The sequence below is a fragment of the Thalassophryne amazonica genome, chromosome 1, assembly GCF_902500255.1.
Source record: "Thalassophryne amazonica chromosome 1, fThaAma1.1, whole genome shotgun sequence".
Classification (NCBI taxonomy): domain Eukaryota; kingdom Metazoa; phylum Chordata; class Actinopteri; order Batrachoidiformes; family Batrachoididae; genus Thalassophryne; species Thalassophryne amazonica.
The window spans coordinates 107,989,399-108,012,282 of record NC_047103.1 but is presented as its reverse complement, the minus strand read 5'-3'; the positions used below and the strand labels follow the sequence as shown (position 1 = coordinate 108,012,282).

Below are 22,884 nucleotides of genomic sequence, written 5' to 3'. Positions count from 1 at the left end.
ATTTACCAGTAGTTAGTGACATATTGCAAATATAATTGAACGGTTTTACTATACAATCAATAACTTTTTTTAATAAAGCCATATCCAAATTATTTAAATCAGTCGATTTCTTACTTTTTGAACCATGAACCAGATCAAGTATTTCCCTTTCATGAGTACCACCAATGAACATTGAAACAGATTTGTTAAACGTTGAATTATTTACACAGAAGTTATTAGTTGATGAGTCAATTTTACTGGCAAGATTTTTACCCACATTAACGAAGTATTCATTAAAGTGTTCAGCAATAGACTCATCATTATCAATCGTGATGTAGTTATTACTCTGAAAAAATGAAGGATAATCTCTAGTTACTCTATTCTTTTTTACTATTTCATTTAATATGTTCCATGTGTTTTTGATGTTATTTCTATTTTTGACAAGTAACTCATTATAATATATTTTTTTAACTGAGTCTCATGATATTGATTAACTTATTCTTATATGTTTTATACTTACTTTCAGCTTCCTTAGTTCGTAGTTTTATGAATTGTTTATATAGTACGTTTTTCTTTTTACATGCCCTCTGAAGCCCCTTAGTTATCCATGGTTTGTTGCTATATTGATTTCTATATATTTTGTCAACAAATGTACAGTGTTTATTATACAAACTGGAAAAAATGGAAATGAAAGCATCATATGACCTGTCAACATCATCAACAAAAACATCTGACCAATTCTGACTTGATAAATCCTCCCTTAAATTATCAATTGTTTCAGGTGTTACTTTTCTACTCATGAATTTGATATTGCTTCGATACATACAACAACCCTCCAATGCAAAGACTGAGAAAACTGGCAAGTGATCACTGATATCACTGACCAGTAGTCCCCCACTAAGATTACCGGATATAACATTAGTTAAAATATTGTCAATGAGAGTTGTTGTATCCATAGTTATTCTGCTAGGATGAATGATGGTTGGAAACAGTCCTAAACAGTACAAGGTGTTTATAAATGAGGTAATTTGTGGATAATTGTGAGGGTTTAAAAAAATCTATATTGAAATCTCCACAGACAAATAAATGCTTATTTCTGTTGATTTTGTTGTACATTCCTAAGATAATGTCTTCAAAGGTGTCAATATATGTCCCAGGAGCTCTGTAAATGCAACTAACAACTATGTTTTTGGAGTTTATAGATGTAATTTCTATGGTAACACATTCCATGATGTTGTCCACTGTAAATGACATGTTGTTAATGAGTTTACAGTTATAATCTGACCTTACAAACAATGCAACGCCTCCGCCCCTTCTCGTCTGCCTATTAACCAGGAACAATTCATAACCATCAAGATATACCAGATCTTTATTATCCTCATTTAACCATGTTTCTGAAATTGCAATAACTGAAAAACGTTTTTTGGATGTTTTCAAACAATCATTAATAGTGGACAGATTACGAGAAAGACTTCTGCTGTTGAAATGTATAATTGAAAAATCTTCATTGATTTTATAATTTTTGAATTCTGTAAAATATTTGCACTGTCTCACAAAATTCTCACTGAAAAAGGTATCAGGATCATTTTCAGATTCGAAGAGGTGGTTAGCAGAGTTATTATAATTAAATGTATCTAGACAGAGCTCCTGGGCAGAAATAAATGGATCATTATCCTTAGTCATTATGTCTCTCTTGTCTCCGGGTGTAGATGATGTGGATGAGTGGGTTGCTCCAGTCTGCATCATGGTGCTGTGATGAGTTTGAGTCCTCATACCTATTGTTCATATTTGTCCAGCTCCTCGATGTTCCTTATTGCCATAACCTTTGCTTGTTCTGGTGATCCGTTCAGTTTGATGTCCATGTGTGCTGGATTTTTCCCTGTTTCTTTAAGAAGCGTGCTTTCCTGGCGATGTCGGCATTCCGTTTGGTGAGATGTTCATTGATGAATACGTTTGTCCCTTTCAGTTTTCTTCCTTGTTTTAACAGTGCTGTTTTGTGTTTTCTGTTGATGAATCTCATGATGACGGTTCGTTTACCACCGTCATTTCTCCGGGGCAGAGAGTGGCACGCTTCAATGTTATTTAAATCCATTTCTATACCTTTAGATAGGAGGAAATCAACAACCTGTTTTTCCACAGAGCTGACCTCCTGTTCACTGGGATCCCCTCTGCTCTCATCTGTTACCGCCCGTGCGTAGGACCGTGGTTTGATGTGAAGACCTGTGATGATGACGTCGTTAATTCTGGTGTACTGCTCCAATTCAGCCACTCTATTTTCCAGCTGCACCAGATGCCGGTCTTTCTCGGCGTTCTGGAGCCGTAATGCCTTCACCTCCTCCACCAGATCCATGATTGATTTCTGTTGCTGCTTCACAACAAAAATCTCCTCTGATAGAAAGTCCAGAGATTTTTTAATATCGTCACCTTCCTCCGCTGTCAGAACCTTCTTAGGCCCCATGGTCGGCTTATGGGCAGCTTGACGATCGCCGATGTTAACAGCCTGCGTTGTTTGTCACCGGGATGGATCTTTCAAGAATTTTTCTCTCAAAAATTCTTGAAAGGGTACTTGTAAAACAGCTAACTGATCATCTGCAGAGGAATGGTCTATTTGAAGAGTTTCAGTCAGGTTTTAGAATTCATCATAGTACAGAAACAGCATTAGTGAAGGTTACAAATGATCTTCTTATGGCCTTGGACAGTGGACTCATCTCTGTGCTTGTTCTGTTAGACCTCAGTGCTGCTTTTGATACTGTTGATCATAAAATTTTATTACAGAGATTAGAGCATGCCATAGGTATTAAAGGCACTGCGCTGCGGTGGTTTGAATCATATTTGTCTAATAGATTACAATTTGTTCATGTAAATGGGGAATCTTCTTCACAGACTAAAGTTAATTATGGAGTTCCACAAGGTTCTGTGCTAGGACCAATTTTATTCACTTTATACATGCTTCCCTTAGGCAGTATTATTAGACGGTATTGCTTAAATTTTCATTGTTACGCAGATGATACCCAGCTTTATCTATCCATGAAGCCAGAGGACACACACCAATTAGCTAAACTGCAGGATTGTCTTACAGACATAAAGACATGGATGACCTCTAATTTCCTGCTTTTAAACTCAGATAAAACTGAAGTTATTGTACTTGGCCCCACAAATCTTAGAAACATGGTGTCTAACTAGATCCTTACTCTGGATGGCATTACCCTGACCTCTAGTAATACTGTGAGAAATCTTGGAGTCATTTTTGATCAGGATATGTCATTCAAAGCGCATATTAAACAAATATGTAGGACTGCTTTTTTGCATTTACGCAATATCTTTAAAATTAGAAAGGTCTTGTCTCAGAGTGATGCTGAAAAACTAATTCATGCATTTATTTCCTCTAGGCTGGACTATTGTAATTCATTATTATCAGGTTGTCCTAAAAGTTCCCTAAAAAGCCTTCAGTTAATTCAAAATGCTGCAGCTAGAGTACTAACGGGGACTAGAAGGAGAGAGCATATCTCACCCATATTGGCCTCTCTTCATTGGCTTCCTGTTAATTCTAGAATAGAATTTAAAATTCTTCTTCTTACTTATAAGGTTTTGAATAATCAGGTCCCATCTTATCTTAGGCACCTCGTAGTACCATATCACCCCAATAGAGCGCTTCGCTCTCAGACTGCAGGCTTACTTGTAGTTCCTAGGGTTTGTAAGAGTAGAATGGGAGGCAGAGCCTTCAGCTTTCAGGCTCCTCTCCTGTGGAACCAGCTCCCAATTCAGATCAGGGAGACAGACACCCTCTCTACTTTTAAGATTAGGCTTAAAACTTTCCTTTTTGCTAAAGCTTATACTTAGGGTTGGATCAGGTGACCCTGAACCATCCCTTAGTTATGCTGCTATAGACTTAGACTGCTGGGGGGTTCCAATGATGCACTGTTTCTTTTTATTCAACACTTTTTGCTCTGTATGCACCACTCTGCATTTAATCATTAGTTATTGATCTCTGCTCCCCTCCACAGCATGTCTTTTTCCTGGTTCTCTCCCTCAGCCCCAACCAGTCCCAGCAGAAGACTGCCCCTCCCTGAGCCTGGTTCTGCTGGAGGTTTCTTCCTGTTAAAAGGGAGTTTTTCCTTCCCACTGTCGCCAAGTGCTTGCTCATAGGGGGTCGTTTTGACCGTTGGGGTTTTTCTGTGATTATTGTATGGCTTTTGCCTTGCAATATGAAGCGCCTTGGGGCAACTGTTTGTTGTGATTTGGCGCTATATAAATTAAATTGATTTGATTTGATTTGATCTGCACTGCGCTGTTTTCGCGCTGATGGATCCGCGGTGGCTGCACGAGGCCTCGGGGAAGCGGCACTCGTGACGCGCGGCTTTAATGATGCAGCGCGCGGCCTCAGTGAATTCACCATGTTGGGCGGGCCTCGGACGTTGTTGCTGTCCAGTCGTGGGGCTAAGTTGCCGGTTGAGGTGGTATTCCCACTGTCCGGGTTGGCAAACACCGGCGTGGCAGATGGCAACTACAAACATCACCTCAGAAAACTCAGGTACAAACTTTTTGCAGCTCGCTCTGACGACACGCAGCTCTGAGAGAGTGACGACACGCAGCTCTCTAGTGGTTTGAATGAACGATTTCAATGTAAGTACATAATATAATTGTAAATACGTTAAAAATACATGGATGACACAAGAAAGTGAAAACAATTATTGCCATTGTGGTCCATTTAAAAATCAAATGACAAAATAAAAGTAATAATAATAATAATAATAATAATAATAATATTGTGTATATGATAAGAACTTAAACACTTTATAAATATGTAAAGGTCATAACAAATTTTTAAAAATTACATAATTAACAGGAAATAAAAGAGTTGAGTTCTAAAAACTGTTGAGGTCTAAGACCTAAGATTTTAAAAAGATTCTGGACTCACATGCCATTACAACCCATTCATTCTTTCTTTCTTTAGTGTTTATTTGATGAGGACAATGCACATTAATGAACACTTTGTACATTTTCATGCCTTAGTGTAAATATGCCAGATTTAGCTAAAAACTACTTTACATTTGTAGTCCTCAGACACACAACAACAAACAATAATTACAATAAATAAATTAAAACAAAACATGAGATTATGTACATTAGTGTTCAGAATAATAGTAGTGCTATGTGACTAAAAAGATTAATCCAGGTTTTGAGTATATTTCTTATTGTTACATGGGAAACAAGGTACCAGTAGATTCAGTAGATTCTCACAAATCCAACAAGACCAAGCATTCATGATATGCACACTCTTAAGGCTATGAAATTGGACTATTAGTAAAAAAAAAAAAAGTAGAAAAGGGGGTGTTCACAATAATAGTAGTGTGGCATTCAGTCAGTGAGCTTGTCAATTTTGTGGAACAAACAGGTGTGAATCAGGTGTCCCCTATTTAAGGATGAAGCCAGCACCTGTTGAACATGCTTTTCTCTTTGAAAGCCTGAGGAAAATGGGATGTTCAAGTCATTGTTCAGAAGAACAGCGTAGTTTGATTAAAAAGTTGATTGGAGAGGGGAAAACTTATACGCAGGTGCAAAAAATTATAGGCTGTTCATCTACAATGATCTCCAATGCTTTAAAATGGACAAAAAAAAAACAGACGTGTGGAAGAAAACGGAAAACAACCATCAAAACGGATAGAAGAATAACCAGAATGGTAAAGGCTCACCCACTGATCATCTCCAGGATGATCAAAGACAGTCTGGAGTTTCCTGTAAGTGCTGTGACAGTTAGAAGATGCCTGTGTGAAGCTAATTTATTTGCAAGAATCCCCCGCAAAATCCATCTGTTAAATAAAAGACGTGCAGAAGAGGTTACAATTTGCCAAAGAACACATCAACTGGCCTAAAGAGAAATGGAGGAATATTTTGTGGACCGATGAGAGTAAAATTGTTCTTTTTGGGTCCAAGGGCCGCAGACAGTTTGTGAGACGACCCCCAAACTCTGAATTCAAGCCACAGTTCACAGTGAAGACAGTGAAGCATAGTGGTGCAAGCGTCATGATATGGGCATGTTTCTCCTACTATGGTGTTGGGCCTATATATCGCATACCAGGTATCATGGATCAGTTCAGATATGTCAAAATACTTGAAGAGGTCATGTTGCCTTATGCTGAAGAGGACATGCCCTTGAAATGGGTGTTTCAACAAGACAATGACCCCAAGCACACTAGTAAATGAGCAAAATCTTGGTTCCAAACCAACAAAATTAATGCCTCGCAGATGTGAAGAAAACATGAAAAACTGTGGTTATACAACTAAATACTAGTTTAGTGATTCACAGGATTGTTAAAAAACAGTTTGAACATAATAGTTTTGAGTTTGTAGTGTCAACAGCAGATGCTACTATTATTGTGGACACCCCCTTTTCTACTTTTTTTTTTTTTTTACTAACAGCCCAATTTCATAGCCTTAAAACTGTGCATATCATGAATGCTTGGTCTTGTTGGATTTGTGAGAATCTACTGGTACCTTGTTTCCCATGTAACAATAAGAAATATACTCAAAACCTGGATTAATCTTTTTAGTCACATAGCACTATTATTATTCTGAACACTACTGTATATGCCTCTTCAGGTGAAGTAAAATCAGCAGGATGTGGTTGTGTTGCAAGGTACAGTACGTATTTAGTATTTGTTACTTACTTTATTCAGTGTGGTTCACACTTATTGGATGTATTTTTAACACTTGTGTGCACCAGTTACAGTGCACCCAGGAGAAGGGCTGACTCTAGCAAAGCAAGTAATAATGATGTGCCCCATACTGTGGCCCTGATGTGAAAGTATGCCACAGGAAGAATTCCAATGTCATCAAGTAAAAATTCAGCTACCTTGGAGTTGATCTCTTCTTTCTGTCAGGACTCCTGGTCCTGGATCTCCTCCTGTGGCTCCTGTGTGGTGATTTTGTCCTACTGTGTTTCTTTGATGATTTTCCTTCCTTTTTATTTTGTGGCAACTTTGGTGGTTTCAGCATCATGCGTGAGGACTGGGTATATGCAGCAGACATAGACTTTGTGTCTTCTGAAGCGTTGAGATGAGGAAGGTTTGGTGCAGTGGTCTGGTCAGATTCTGTAGAAACAAACTAGGTTAGTCAATACTGTGATCCAGCATAATGTGTTTCAATAATTACAGCATGAAAAATACATGGCCATACCTTTAAACCTGCAGTTACTCATTTATCCTCTATACCAACTTACTCCAAACAAGGGTCACAGGGGGCTGCAGCCTATCCCAACAATTATAGGAGAAGATGTGGGGTACACCCTGGACAGGATGCCTGTCTATGACACTGGGACATTGTGAAAAATGTAAATAAAAACAGAATACAATGATTTGCAAATCCTCTTCAACCTATATTCAACTGAATACACCACAAACACAAGATATTTAGTATTCAAACTGATAAACTTTATTGTTTTTGTGCAAATATTTGCTCATTTTGAAATGGATGCCTGCAACACGTTTCCAAAAAGCTGGGACAGTGGTATGTTTACCACTGTGTTACATCACCTTTCCTTCTAACAACACTCAATAAGCATTTGGGAACGGAGGACACTAATTGTTGAAGCTTTGTAGGTAGAATTCTTTCCCATTCTTGCTTGATGTACGACTTCAGTTGTTCAATAGTCCGGGGTCTCCGTTGCCGTATTTTGCGCTTCATAATGCGCCACACATTTTCAATTTGCGACAGGTCTGGACTGCAAGCAGGCCAGTCTTGTACCCGCACTCTTTTACTACAAAGCTTCGCTGTTGTAACATTTGCAGAATGTGGCTTGGCACTGTCTTGCTGAAATAAGCAGGGACATCCCTGTAAAAGACGTTGCTTGGATGGCAGCATGTGCTGCTCCAAAATCTGGATGTACCTTTCAGAATTGTTGGTGCCATCACAGATGTGTAAGCTACCCATGCCATGGGCACTAACACCATACCATCCATACCATCACAGATGCTGGCTTTTGAACTTTGCGCTGGTAAGAATCTGGATGGTCTTTTTCCTCTTTAGTCCGGAGGACGCGATGTCCATGATTTCCAAAAACAATTTGAAATATGGACTTATCAGACCACAACATACTTTTCCACTTTGCATCTGTCCATTTCAAATGAGATCTGGCCCAGAAAAGGCGGTGGTGTTTCTGGATGTTGTTAATGTATGGCTTTTGCTTTGTATGGTAGAGTTTTAACTTCCACTTGTAGATGTCGTGACAAACTGTGTTAACTGACAATGGTTTTCTGAAGTGTTCCTCTGCCCATGCAGTATGATCCTTTACACAATGATGTTGGTTTTTAATGCAGTGCCGCCTGAGGGATCAAAGGTCACGGGCATTCAATGTTGGTTTTCGGCCTTGCCACTTACGTACAGGAGGTTCTCCAGATTCTCTGAATCTTGTGATTATATTATGGACTGTAGATGATGGAATCCCTAAATTCCTTGCAATTGAACATTGAGAAACACTGTTCTTAAAATGTTGGACTGATTTTTCATGCAGCTGTTCACGAAGTGGTGATTCTCACCCCATCTTTGCCTGTGAATGGCTGAGCCTTTTGGGGATGCTCCTTTTATACCCAATCATGACACCCACCTGTTTCCAAACAGGTGTCCTTTGAGCATTCATCAACTTTCCCAGTCTTTTGTTACCCTGTCCCAACTTTTTGAAATGTGTTGCAGGCATCCATTTAAAAAAAAAAAACAAAAAAAAAAAACCTAAAGCTCCTTTCACACTGGGCTTGCATAGAGTGGCTGCGTAAGTTGCACACAGGGAGAAAGACAGGAAAAAACCTTGCGCGCAGGGGGGAGAAACTTGGCTCCATGACCCTGTTTACAAACTGCCTGGGCACGCACATGGATTTGATAAATTGGAAAAAGTCAGAATACATTATTTTGAGGAGTTAATGGACTTTATTTAATATGCCACATTTGTGAGAGAACTTACGAAGGTGAAAGCACCACAGAGCTGCATCCATCCATGAGGAGTGGGCCTGGACATGTCGTCTCACTGGCGATCAGCCCGTGAGCAGGAGTTAATGGATTTTATTTGAAGTGACACAACTGTGAGAGAACTTAAGGAGGTGAAAGAAGAGTGGCACTGCAGTCGGCGGTTTTGTGTGCAATCTGTCTATGAGGAGTGGACATGGACATGTCCTCTTGCTGGCAATCTGTCCATGAGGGGTTATTAGTCCTGTGTAGACGTGCGTGGAACACTGTGCCCGTGCATCTGCTCTGACAGTCCGTGAAAAAAAAAAAAACATGTTTAATCCTGTTTCCACTGATCATCCTTGAGATGTTTCTACAGCTTAACCCCTTCTAAGCCTGTATATCCCATCGATGGAAAATTTCACTTTTTTATTTGTGAGATATTGACAAGCCAAAATGAGGCGAGTTTTAGGGGGGTTAACTGGAATCCATCTGGGGTACATTCAGCTGACTGGACATGATTTGGAAAGGCACACACCTGTCTACATATAAGGTCCCACAGTTGACAGTCAGAGCACAAACCAAGTATGAAGTCAAAGGAATTGTCTGCAGACCTCTGAGACAGGATTGCTTAACGAGAAGACTGTGAAAGATTGCACAAGATTTCTGGAGTTTGCATGGAACCAAATGTCATCACTGCCCTTTTAGAAAGGGGGCTTCAATTCTACTCCCAAGGCCTGTGGAACATCAAAGATGACACCAAACTATTTTCTCTGGGCCAAAGCAGGATCAGGATGTTAAACTACAAGTACTCTCTAATTAATTTACGACACGTCAAAGTATTCTTCTGGGGAGTCTGGTTGACTCCAATCAGCCATGGAATCAACAAGTTGCTGCAAAATGACCAACAAAAACCTAAAGCCCCTTTCACACCGGGCCTGCTTCAAGTTGTGTCATGTAGCGTCATGACGATGCTAAGTTGATGCAACCCAGCGCCGAGCTGATGCAGCCTAACGAAACAATACTGTGAGACACGATACGAGACGCAGTCCTGCTCACAGACCGATTACCAGTGACAGGACATGTCCACATCCAGTATACTCCTCACAGAGGATGTCTCCACGTCCACTCACGGACGGTTTGCGCACGCCAGCTGCAGCTCCGTGGTCACAGGAAGAATGATAAATGAACAGAAATCCGAGCACACACCTGCAGCTTTGCACAAGAAGAAATCTAAACTAGAAGAGAAATCAGAGCGTGCACCTGTAGCACTGCACAAGAAGAAATCTAAACTAGAAGAGAAGTCCGAGCGCACACCTGTAGCGTTGCACAAGAAGAAATCTAAACTAGAAGAGAAATCAGAGCACACACCTGCAGCGCTGCACAAGAAGAAAGAAACACTAGAACACACATCAGAGCGCACACCTGCAGCACGGGACAGAAAAAAACGATAAACCAGAAGAGAAATCAGATAAAAGAAATCAGTAATAAAGTCCATTAACTCCTGGAAATAATGTATTCTGACTTTTTTCCAATGTATCAACTCCATCTGCATGTCCAGGCAGTCAGCTCTCCCTCCTGCTTTGCGCAATTGACGCAGACTGGTTCCCTCCTACCTCTCTGAGCTTCTGTCGGTTCATGCTCCAGGTAGAACTATGAAATCAGCCAATCAACTGACTCTGGAAGTGCTGAGATCCTGGTTGAAAACCAGGGGAGACCGTGCATTTTCAGTAGCGGCTCCGAGACTCTGGAATAGGCTTCCTTTGAATGTTTGTATGGCCCCGTCTTTAAACATCTTCAAGTCTTTGTTAAAAACTCACTTGTTTGCTCTAGCCTTTGACTCAAGCTAGTCGATTTCTGATTTGGCTGTGATTATCTTTTACTCATTTTGTTCATGTTGTGTTTTTTATTATTACTATTATTATCTTTTGGGAGTGTGCAGCACTTTGGGTGGTATTTCTGTATTAAATGTGCTATATAAATAAATTTGACATTGACATTGTTTTATTTCGCTTTATCTTAATTTTTCCCCGCTAAAACCCTAAAGTGCATATGTCTGTGAGCAATATTTACCTTTTTTATGTTAAGCCAACCTGTTATGGACTTCTGAAACAGTTGATAGATATATTTTAAAACTTAAAAATGGGTCCGATGCTAATGCGTTAGCATGTCTATGCGTTTTCAATGTTAAAGTTAGCATTAAGCTGTACGCATCTCAGCACTTTTGTGTGCATTTGTTTTCTGTATAATAATTAATGGCTCAGCGTTCGTTGTTGAAAAGAATCAAACTGATATTTTTTTATTTATTTTTATTCATATATTAATAATAATAGCAGCAACAACAACAACAACAACAGTAATAATAACTCAATAACTAATAATGCTACAATACAATTTTCGAGAAAGAGACAAAAATTTATCTTTAAATGAACCTGATGAAGCAAAACACAACAGAAAAGATAAAACTAACAATGAAAATAAATAAATAAATATAGAAATAAATAAGAGTTTCGTGTGAACACCTAGTGACTCTTACACCTCCACTTCATCCCTGTTTTATTCAATTTTTATTCAAGGACTGAGAGAGGAATGCTAAATTAGAATTAAAGTGTGTATATTAAAAACGTATATATTTTACACATATACGTAAAAACACCAATTATTTATATAGGTATAAATACAAAACTCAAAAATCACACTCTTAAGGCACTGATAACCAGAAAATGTTAAGTAATCATCACAGCATGGTCCTGTACTCACATGTATGCCAATAGAAACGCCACCAGCGTGGAATCAGCGCATTGCTCTTCAGTCATGAGAAAAATTACATCCTAATGTTTACTTGCGCTGTGAAGACTGAGTTAAAGTGCTGATGTAGTTCTGCGCCTTGTCCACAGAGTTGAACCACTTCTATTTCCCCCAGGTAGAGTCACGCAGAGTCAGGCAGGGAAACGCAAAGTGGGCTTAAGAGCCAATGAGTAGAGTGAAGCCATCATGCCCTTATATCCCGCACATGGGGCAAGAACTTTGGGGGTGTAATCCTCCACAATCCACACCGGTTTCCCCTGGTACTCAGGTTTTCCCCTTCATCAAGCCTCTCTGATGAGAAGCTCCTTCACCTAGACCCAGTGTAGGCGGAGGGTTACTGGATGCGGCCGCTGGTCCAGAGCGGGTTTCAGGGCGAGGGATCGATGAACCCAGTCTAGCTCGGGCAGGGACAGGAGAGTGTCGTGACCGTAGATGTCGCACAACAAGTTGGAGAAGAAGTCCATGGGGTGTCCGCTCTCGGTAGACTCCGGTAGACCCAGAATACAAATGTTTTGCCATCTGCTCCTGCTCTCTAAATCTGCTAGCTTAGCCTTTAGCCTAGCATTCTGCTCCTGTAAAGTTGAGCAGAAGTTTTCCACGACTGGCAGGTGCTGGCTAAGGTCATCAGTGGCAAGTTCCAGTGATGAGACACGCTGGCCCTGTTCCTTTACCGTGAGCTGGGTCTGATCCAGTTTGGCATCGAGCTGGCTGAAAGTGGCTTTAAACTCTGCAGATAACTCTATGCGGTGCTCCTCAAGTAGCGATGTGATAGCCTCGAGGGTTATGCTAACATTAGCCTCATCCTTCCTGCTTGATTTTGATGACTTCTGAGACATTTAAAATAAGTTGTCATTAAATAAATGTACGATAGAGGTTAGGTGCACAATATGCATCGTAACAGCAGATGTGGAGGGCTTTGTAGCACTAAAAGGTAAAGTTTTAGCTGGAGCATTGGCAAAGCACATCTTCTCCATCACACAGTCAGACTGGAAATCCCCCTGCTAAAGTAATGGCTAGAAGACTGGAACCGGTGGTCCCAACTGTGATCAACCTAGATCAGAATGGTTTTGTGAAGAACCGTCAAGCCTTTCACAATGTCAACAGGGTATCAGACGTCCCGGGATGTCCCAGGACGTCCTGAGCGCTGCCAAGACATGGCGATGGTGAAATTCACCAAAGCACAGGAGACTGACATCATGGAGTGGCTCCAAGCCCCTGAACAGGAGTGCCTCCTAAACAAGAAACACCCACACTATGTCCACAAACATCTGAAGGATGCGCTGTGGGAGGTGAAGGCCCGGGAGATGGGGAAGATGGCTGATCAAATCAGGAAGTGATACAGCATCAGGTTTTGGAAGATGAAGGTCCAACCATCTGGCGCAGGAGCCCAAGAGCTGACAGAGAGGGATGCCTGGATCCTGCAGGCACATCTTGTGCAAAATAAGAGAGTCACCGTTGGTGTTAGCACCATGTTACACCTTGTCGTGTTACATCCATGCGCTGTGGTCATGTGTGTTGTTATCCCTCTTACAGTGAGTAGTGACTATAGAGGGCATGGCGCCATTTTGTGTCATATGCAGCACTAGCGTCGCCGCAATGCTCGTGCTACATGTCACACAAAATGGCACCGTGCCCCCCCCACCCCCAAAAAAGTAATGTATACTTTGGGAGGGAGATATGGTTTGGTGGGACTGGGAAATGGCACAGGTAAACTCAGTTAGGTGTGATTAAAATGCAAACATCAATATATCATACTACATGTGCATAACAGGTAACATCGCCATGGTACGTGGCCCATATGTCAGCCAGCATGACCATCGTATAGCAATACTGTCACCCATGTAGTTGGCTGCCACCAACCCCATGCACTTCTCCCCCACACCTGCGGCTGGGCCCAGCGGCATCACCATCGCCGTGGGATGGCATCCCCACCCATCTCAGTGGCCAGCACACACAGAGCAGCAAACCTCTGTGTGGGGCTCCCAGGATACTAGGTGGGTCCAGCAGAACATCCTGACTGGAGACCTCTACAAGCCACCCACATACACGCACAGCAGACCCACTCACACACAGGACATGGGGAACCTCAGCAGTATTAGTAGGGGGAGCTTTTCTTGGTTACTCCCCAACGACCTGGTCACTACCACCAACACCACCACCACACTCCACCACCACACAGGCATCACAGACAGTGCCAGCACAACTGGACATGAGGGACACCGGGGACACCATTTGGAGGGCAGGGGGAAACTATGTATGTGTTGGTATCTGTGCACCTATTAGCTCCACTGATGGTAATGTGTCATGCGCTGTTGTAGCAATGTGCCACCATGCAGCAGTGCAGGTATCTTGTGCCACTGGTATGCCAATGTACCCTGGTGCACATCTCAGTCATATGTGTATTTGCCAACAGTATCCTACAGCATCACACTGGTGCAGAAATGTTGTGATGGACCTGTGTGTGTTATTTCCACACTTGAAGACATAACATGTCCTATTAAACCTGTCATGCATATTGTGCCAGCTGCACCATGCTTTGTGTGTGTCAATTAGGGTTGGGTATCGAGAACCGGTTCTTTTCAAGTATCGTCAAGAAATGATTCAATCCACCGATATCAATAGTCTTTCTGCTTAACGATTCCCTTATCGGTCCTTCAGAGCAGCCGTTGTTTTTGAGGGTGTTTGTCAGGAAAATGATAATTCCTCTACATTGATTACAGACCCTGCAGCACCTCTGTAATTAACTGTTTCTGCAGCGCGACACCACTTTGAAGCGTGAAGCAATGCTTCGATCCACTATCTTCTTGGTTCTTTGATTCACTGCTCTTCAGAAACGGTAAGTCCGCTTCTTAACCCCTCTCAAAGCCATTAAAATATTGTGAGTCACTTTTGTGTGGATTAAAGTTACTAACTGGGACTCTTGTCTTGTTGCAGTCAAGAAACGAGATTCGTCCTCTGTTCCGTTGGCACAGCTCCAAACACTGCGCAGCTCTCTGTCTAGACAGAGTCCGCTCGGAATTAATAACTTCAAAATGAATTGCCGCTTTAGATAAAATGACATCTTTTACAAACGTTGTAATACAGACAAGAAACTACAATCGATTAAAATGTTTTTTCCTCCCAAAATGAGATGTCCTGCATTCTTTATAAATTACATCCTGACGTGCAGCACAGCCAGCTGAGCTCAGCTCAAATGTATGGAAAGACATTCATGCCAATAATGTCTGAAAGGAACTGCTTCTGACAGTAACTAGAGATATTGTTTATTTCTACTTATGTCCAGATATCAAGGATCCACCATGTAGAGTTTATTATGTCCAACGTTTAAGGATCCAGTGACTAATTTCATATTTATTTACTTTAAGACTCAATAAAATGTTCAATTTCAATTTAATCGGCTTATAAAGCACCAAATCACAACAAAAGCCGTCTCAAGGTGCCTCACACAGAACAGTTCAACATAAAAAAATTAAAATAAATAAATTAAAAAATTCAAATACATAATGAAAAACAGAAGTAAAAGAATAAAACAGATTAAAAAAATAAAAACTATTCATAAGAAAGAGAAAAATATGCTTTAAGTCTTGACTTAAAAATGTCCACGGACTCCCGACTGCTCACGGTCACAGGAAGACCGTTCCACAGAGCGGGAGCATGATAATAAAAAGCTCTTTGACCTGCTGACATAGAAAACCTGTAAAGCCTACTTCTATAGTACACAAAAAATTCACAAGAGGTATCAATAAGGGAATTGATAAGGAATCGGATCGATAAGCGGAATTGATAATGGTATCGATATCGATAAAATCTTATCAATACCCATCCTTAGTGTCAATTGTTGCCCCAAGCCGCTGCTGTGATGTGTGTGTACTTAGCCGTAATGGAGAGTGCCACCACATGTCCTGTGCAGATGTGCGATGTCAATAAACATTTATTATGTCCTCTTTTGGTGTGTTGCAGTGTATGGCATGCTTCTTGTGCGCATACATGTACATACCAAGGCAGAATGTTGGATTTTCTGGTCATTTCTGAAGGAATGTGAATGACAGCATGGTTAGTGGTTGTGTGAAGCCACTTATTGTCAAACAACTGTGTTGACTAATTCTATGTCATGATGATGACGAAAACTACCCAAATGACCCTGATCAAAATTTTACATAGCCTGGGGCTGAATATCGTGTATTGGCCCTTTTGACATCTGTGACAGCTTGGAGTGTTTTGTGGTAGTTGTGGATGAAGCTCTTAATCTTCCCAGTTGGTAACGCTGCCACTGAATATGTCTTGGACATCAATTAGCGAGACTTGGACAGTGTACCAATGCCATGCCAGAACCACTTACCACTTTCAAACAACATGCCTCAGGAAAATCCTTAACATCAAGTGGCAAGACAGGATTCCAGACACTGAGGTACTTGCACAAGCAGACAAGACCAGCATCTATACCATCTTGATGCAGACACAGCTGTACTGGGCTGGTCACATAGCCCACATGCCAGACAATCGACAGCCAAAGAGCCTGTTCTACGGTGAGCTCCAGCATGGCAAGGGTTCCCAGTGAACACAGAAGAAACAATTCAAGGATGCTTTGAAAGCATCACTGAAAGCATCTGATATCAGCCCTGACTCCTAGGAGGTGACCGCCATGGACCGAGACAGATGGCGCTCCACAGTCCACAAAGGTGCCCAGCTGCATGAGACCAACAGGACTGCTGCAGCAGAACAGAAGAGGCGAGCTAGGATAGACTGAGCCAGCAAGCCTCCAAATGTCCACCTCATCCTATGCCCCCAGTACCCCGTATTTTATTTGCACAAATTGGCCTCATCAGCCATCTGTGTACTCACAGATAGGCCCATCCCCCCACAAACCCTGGATGATATTTTATGTGTGTGTATATAAATATATATATATATGCACAAATAATACACAATACACAAATAATGAATGTTTATGAGTTCAATGGAACAAATATTTCATGAGGTGAAAGCTGGAACATACCATTCAACTCAGCTTCGCCTTGTTAAATGGTTGGTTCCAGCTTTCACCGAATTAAATATTTATTCCACTGAAAGAATGTAAAAACATTCATTATTTGTTTTATATAACGGCTAAAATAGATCCTTGTCATTTGATATTTTATTAATTTATAAACAACAGAAAAGGGACTTACATTTTCGTGTTCCACTGCTGGTGAAGTCCAAATTGTGATGTGTAGTCCAGTGATGCTGTGCACTGACTTTGCACTCCCATAAAAAAAGACTTTGTGTAGTTCCTCAGTCCAGCCAAAAATCACATCAGCTGTTCATGTGAACAGCTCTTCATGCATCCAGACGACTTACAGCGGAGTGGATTTTGTGTGTGTGTGTGTGTGTGTGTGTGTATGTGTGTGCAACGTTATTTAGCTCAATGAAATCATCGTGTTGTTGCTCCCCCGAGTGTGCACACGCAACCGGGTCAGTTGACTGTGTACGTCGTCAGTGCAGCGAGAAAAAAAATGTCACATCAGAAATGAATCCAGCTTTTCTTTCCAACTTCCTGCCAACAGCCTCCAGCCGTTATATAAATTAGGACTTCAAGCAGTCATGGACAGGCCCTCGTGTCCCAGCACCACCACCTCCCCGGGACAGCGCAATTTCTGTTCAGGGCCCAACCATCATCACACATGTGAAGTTTGAACCTCATTGACTATCAGACAAATATCTATCAGACAAATATCATGGCCATAATCCAGACGCAGTTGAGAGGGAAAGAGGCGTGTAGAATGTAGGCGGATCCCGTACAGACTGCCTCACCCAAACCTGCACAATCGGATCCACAGTGTATTTAGACAACAGTTAGACAACAAAGACTGTTGTCAGACGGCCATAAAAGGTGCTGAAGACTGCCTGATGTCCAAACATCTGGATGACAAACACAGGACCGGAGTGGGAGGGAGCACTGTGTCCCCCCTTGCACAGTCCCTGCCGTGCTTGACATCGGCGGACAGCCAGCGTATGGACTGGATTCAGGCCATATGTGTCACTCACTCACTCCCATGAAATCACATTGTCGCTCGTCCTCTGCTTCCCAAGCGCTACTGACCTCACGTGTGTCTGCGTGCATAAAACAGGTGCTGAAATGATGACATGATTGCTCAGTCAGTGTGTGTGTGTGTGTTCATAACGGCTGAATGAGTCGCTACGCATGCACAGATGAGTGCTGTTGTCAGCCACTGGACACTGTTTGCTCCTAAAACTTTGCTGCGTGCTGGCAGTGGGCCAAGCTTTCCCATGCACACAGGATTTCTCAGATGTAGGCTTTCCAGTGAACTTGACTTTCTTTATTGTGTTTTTGCTCACTTCAGCAGCACAGCGCAACTCTGCATGGAACAGTATTCAGATGATCATCTCTGACACAACAGCATTCAATACTGGTCACAAAAATTGTGTTGTAGCCAGGCTTCAGAGAACATTTCGACACAAGGGATTCGATGAACCTTAATACATCGGCTGCCAGCACCACATTCTTGATCTTGTTCTGTGACGTGTTGGACTTCTTTTTTCCTGTACGGTCACGGTCACCTAACATTAACTACGAGTTTATTGATGAGATTTTGGAACAGTATGATGATTTGCAAAATGCACACATGGGCACAGAAGTGATACCGGAATATGAGAACCTTGGCTGGAGACATGATTTTAAATTCCTTTTTGAGCTTTGTGAAGCATACAAGTTTTACAAAATGGAGGAAAAATGGCCTCACATCAAATGGCACAAGCTGCCATCACTTCACAGTGCCAGGTGGAATTCACAAGGAATTTTAGCACTTATTGCATTTTTCCTTCTTGCAAAGTGGCGAGAACAGCTGAGGGTAAGTTCCGATTTCATTGCAACTACATGGTCGTGGGCCTGGTTTTCTAACCAACACTATTCAGAGACATATTATGAAGTCCTGCTGTCATCAATATCCAAACTTAAGTGTCCCAAAGCTGTGAAATGCTTCTCTACTCATAGTAGCTGAGAGAGCTGTAAGGTTGATGGAGGAGGTTTGTTCTAGTTGCAAAACAGACAAATATCTTAGCAGCAAATGTATTAACACCAATACACAAATCTGAAACACTATTAAAAACATGACAAATGCTATATGTACTCATTTTCATGTATTCCTCATGTGTATTGTATGTAAAACTGACATGTTATAATAAAGAGTGTTTGAGCCGCTAGGTGTTCTAATGTGAAATATGAAACTGTCTTAGGTGCGGGAGGTTTTTTCAAGGTCTGGCAAAACCAAAGTCATTTTTGTGAGTTTTAGGTAAACGTTCATCATTTATAACCCCAGGCTAATAAATTTGAGATTTGTCATAACCCTAGTGTGTGTGTTGTGTGTGTGCACTTTTTATGTGTGCGCGCGCGTGCATGCGCCTGCACGCGTGGGCGCGTGCACGAGGATATGTACATGTGCATGTGTGTATGAAGAGTGCAATGGTACTAAACGTATGGAACCAAATTCCCCCCTAATGGAGCCAAACTGCAATGCTACACAAATGGGATGAATTAATCCATGTCATGTGACATACCAATTAAATAACTATATGATCCCCTACCAGCCAGCAAGAATTCTGGCTCTCACAGGCCTGTTAGTTTTTCTTTAAGAAGTCCTCCTATTCTGCACTCTTTACCTGTATTAATTACACCTATTTGAACTTGTTACCTGTATAAAAGACACCTGTCCACACACTCAATCAATCACACTCCAAACTGTCCACCATGGTCAAGACCAAAGAGCTGTCTAAGGACACCAGGGACAAAACTGTAGACCTGCACAAGGCTGGGATGGGCTACAGGACAAGGGGCAAACAGTTTGGTGAGAAGACAACAACTGTTATGACTATTTATTAGAAAGTGGAAGAAACACAAGATGACTGTCAATCTCCTTCGGTCTGGGATTCCATGCAAGATCTGACTTTGTGGGGTAAGGATGATTCTGAGAGCTCAGAACTACACAGGAGGACCTGGTCAATGACCAGAAGAGAGCTGGGACAGCAGTCACAAAGATTACATTAGTAACACACAACGCCATCATGGTTTAAAATCCTGCAGGGCAGCAAGGTCCCCCTGCTCAAGCCAGCACATGTCCAGGCCCATTTGAAGTTCAACAGTGACCATCTGGATGATCCAGGTCATGTGGTCAGATGAGACCAAAATAGAGCTTTTTGGTATCAACTCCACATTTTGGTATCAACTCCACAACCCCAAGATCACTGTCCCAACCGTGAAGCATGGGGATGGAAACATCATACTCTGGGGTGCTCTTCTGCAAAGGGGACAGGACGACTGCACCGTATTGAAGGGAGGATGGATGGGGTCATGTATTGTGAGATTGTGTCAAACAACCTCCTTCCCTCAGTAAGTTCACTGAAGATGGTTCGTAGGTGGGTCTTCAGCATGACAATGACCCCAAACACAAACCCAGGGCAACTAAGGAGGGGCTCCGTAAGAAGCATTTCAAGGTCCTGGAGTGGCCTGGCCAGTTTCCAGACCTGAACTCAATACAAAATATTTGGAGGGAGCTGAAACTCCAAACCTGAAAGATCTGGAGAAGATTTGTATGGAGGAGTGGACCAAAATCCCTGCTGCAGTGTGCAAACTTGTACAAGAACTAGAGGAAACATCTGATCTCTGAAATGGCAGACAAATGTTTCTGTACCAATTGTTAAGCTCTGTTTTTCTAGGGGATCAAATACTTATTTCATGCAATAAAAATGCAAATTAATTATTTAAAAATCATACAATGTGATTTTCTGGATTTTTTTTTTTTTTAGATTCTGTCTCTTACAAGTGTAGGGGTGGTGGACAAGTGGTTAATGCACTTGGTTTCAGTGCGGAAGGTTCCCGGTTCGAATCCCACCCCTACCACATTTCTCCATGTAATGTGGAGTTGCGTCAGGAAGGGCATCCGGCATAAAATTTGTGCCAATTCAACATGTAGATCCACCTTGGATTTGCTGTGGTGACCCCGAGTACAAAACAAGGGAGCAGCCGAAGGGACTTACTTTTTTAGATTTTGTCTCTCACAGTTCAAGTGTACCTACGATAAAAATTACAGACCTCTACATTTTTTGTAGGTTGGAAAACCTGCAAAACTGACAGTGGATCAAATACTTACTTCCCCCACTGTATATAAGGTCCTACGGATATTGTGGACAGGCTGTGGTGGTGTGGTGGTGGTCAGGCCATTTCTGATGGGAACTGCAACCTGTGGCATGTGATGGCATCGCACACAGGTGATGCCATTCATTTAGTGTGCTATACACATGTACTCCTGGTGGGATTTTACAGTTGTGTATGTGTCATACATCCGCTAGCCCCATGCATCTCCGACCAAATGCATGGGTTTAGCTGGCATACAGGTGCCAATTAACTGCTCACTGCCAATATGTATCATGGCATGTAGTGCAGTAATTAACTCAATGCAAAAGGGTTTCGTCAGTGAATCTTCCATTTCACACACACAGACTGTGACACGTGTGGATGGAGGCACAGTTGTGCACTACACGGACTCCTGACGCCTATCGCCAGGTACCTCACTGTGATGGCCAATTTTAGACCTGCCGGTAGTGTCTACCACCAACAAGAGTCCTTATGCTGGATCTGTGACCCAAACATCTGCACCAGCTCGTCGAACATGGCTGGCTCCATCTACAAGTAGTTGTGGAAGGCCCGTGTATGTTTGACACGGAGCTCTTCCACGAGCCTCATGTAGTGCCCATGGAGTCGTCTCCAGTGTCGCCGACCGAATGGTCCCCCTAAAAATCAGTCCCCCCTTTGATGACATGGTTCATGACGCAGTTCATTGATTATCACCTCGTTTCTGCATCAAACTGCACTCCAGTCATCATCTATCCCAGCAACAGATATGTGAAGCTTTTGTACAACATTCATTTCCACATAAATTCAGCATTATTTCATCATAAATGGCAAAGGAAGAGATCAGAGCACCACAGCTAAATGAGCTGCTAGCTGATGAGTTCACTGAGTGTCGGATATTTCAATGTGTCACAGAATTTCACAGAGTTTCTGTATAAAACTGACTTTAGAATGATTTAAGAGGTTTTACCTTTATCATCTGATGGTTAATAATCCCATTAATCAATGTGATTGCTTTGGGTGAAGAGACTCCGTCTCAAACGTGTTGCTGTGGTCCGAAATGATGCATGTGTAGATGCAAAAGACGGACCGATTTTTAGGGCTGGACCGTTCGGTCTGTGACACCGGTCCTCTGCCAGCCATGGTTGGGTTTGATACCTCCTCCTTGTCCTCTTCCTCCTAGCACCGCTCCTGCTCCCCCACAGTTTCTCCAACAAGCGCTGCTGGAGCAAGGGCATCTGCAGCAGTGGAACTCCGTTGCATGGATTCCCCATTGTGAGACAGTTGTCTGGCAATGATGACACAGCTGTTTGTCTGGGCGCCATTTGTGTTACAGTCGGGTGATTCGTGACACATTCTAGGCCCATTCCTGTCATTCAGGCTACATTCCCTTTGGCTCACTGCATGTTTTCCCCACAGTTGTGCATGATCTGGGGGCCTTCTAGTCATCTTTGTGCTCGTGTAATACAGTATTCCTAGTGGCCTTGCGACCAACCCTCAGGTGTTATTCGGACAGCATCCAGCCGTGTGTCGTGCGGCATTCAGGTTGCATTCTGCCTGGTCTTCCGACCTCAGGGTTCTGGGTATTCATTCAATCTAGTTGGCGCATTCAACCTGGATTCGAGAGCTGCTACACTCCGACTGCACATGATCCATTTGGGGTGGCTTCGAACCACATTCTGGGTATTTAGGTGGTATTTGGACGCCATTCGCTTGCGGCTGCAAAATGTCTGTCCCTCCCAACTGTGGTTCAAACTTGGCAATTTTCACCCATTTTGCCTGTTTCGGCCTCACTTCTGTTATGCGTGAAGGGGCCTTAAATAAATCTGTAAATATTACACCAGTTATTTATCTTGTGTCCAGTTGGAGACAGAAGTTTAATCAATCGTATCCAGAATGACTTTCAGATCAAAAACTGAATAACATGTTATGATGATTATCATAACATGATCTGAATTACTGCAGGGTGCAAGTGGTATTTAATTAAATTTCATATTTAATTAAACAGTGTTTTAACTTATATCCGCTACACCACTTCT

The 22,884-nt window shown here is 42.1% G+C and overlaps 1 protein-coding gene across 5 annotated transcripts in view; it reads right to left on the bottom strand.

Annotated features, from left to right (window-relative positions):
• The window catches only part of LOC117512923 (protein SON), a 451,527-nt gene that overhangs the window by 314,689 nt on the left and 113,954 nt on the right, over positions 1 to 22,884 (bottom strand). For 4 of the 5 annotated variants that reach the window (XM_034173153.1, XM_034173176.1, XM_034173169.1 and 1 more), the window contains exon 8: positions 6,833 to 7,070. The exons of the other annotated variant lie outside the window; for it this stretch is intronic. In XM_034173153.1, coding sequence (XP_034029044.1) covers positions 6,833 to 7,070 — 238 coding nt within the window. The remainder of the gene's footprint in view (positions 1 to 6,832; positions 7,071 to 22,884) is intronic. 5 annotated transcript variants of the gene reach the window in all.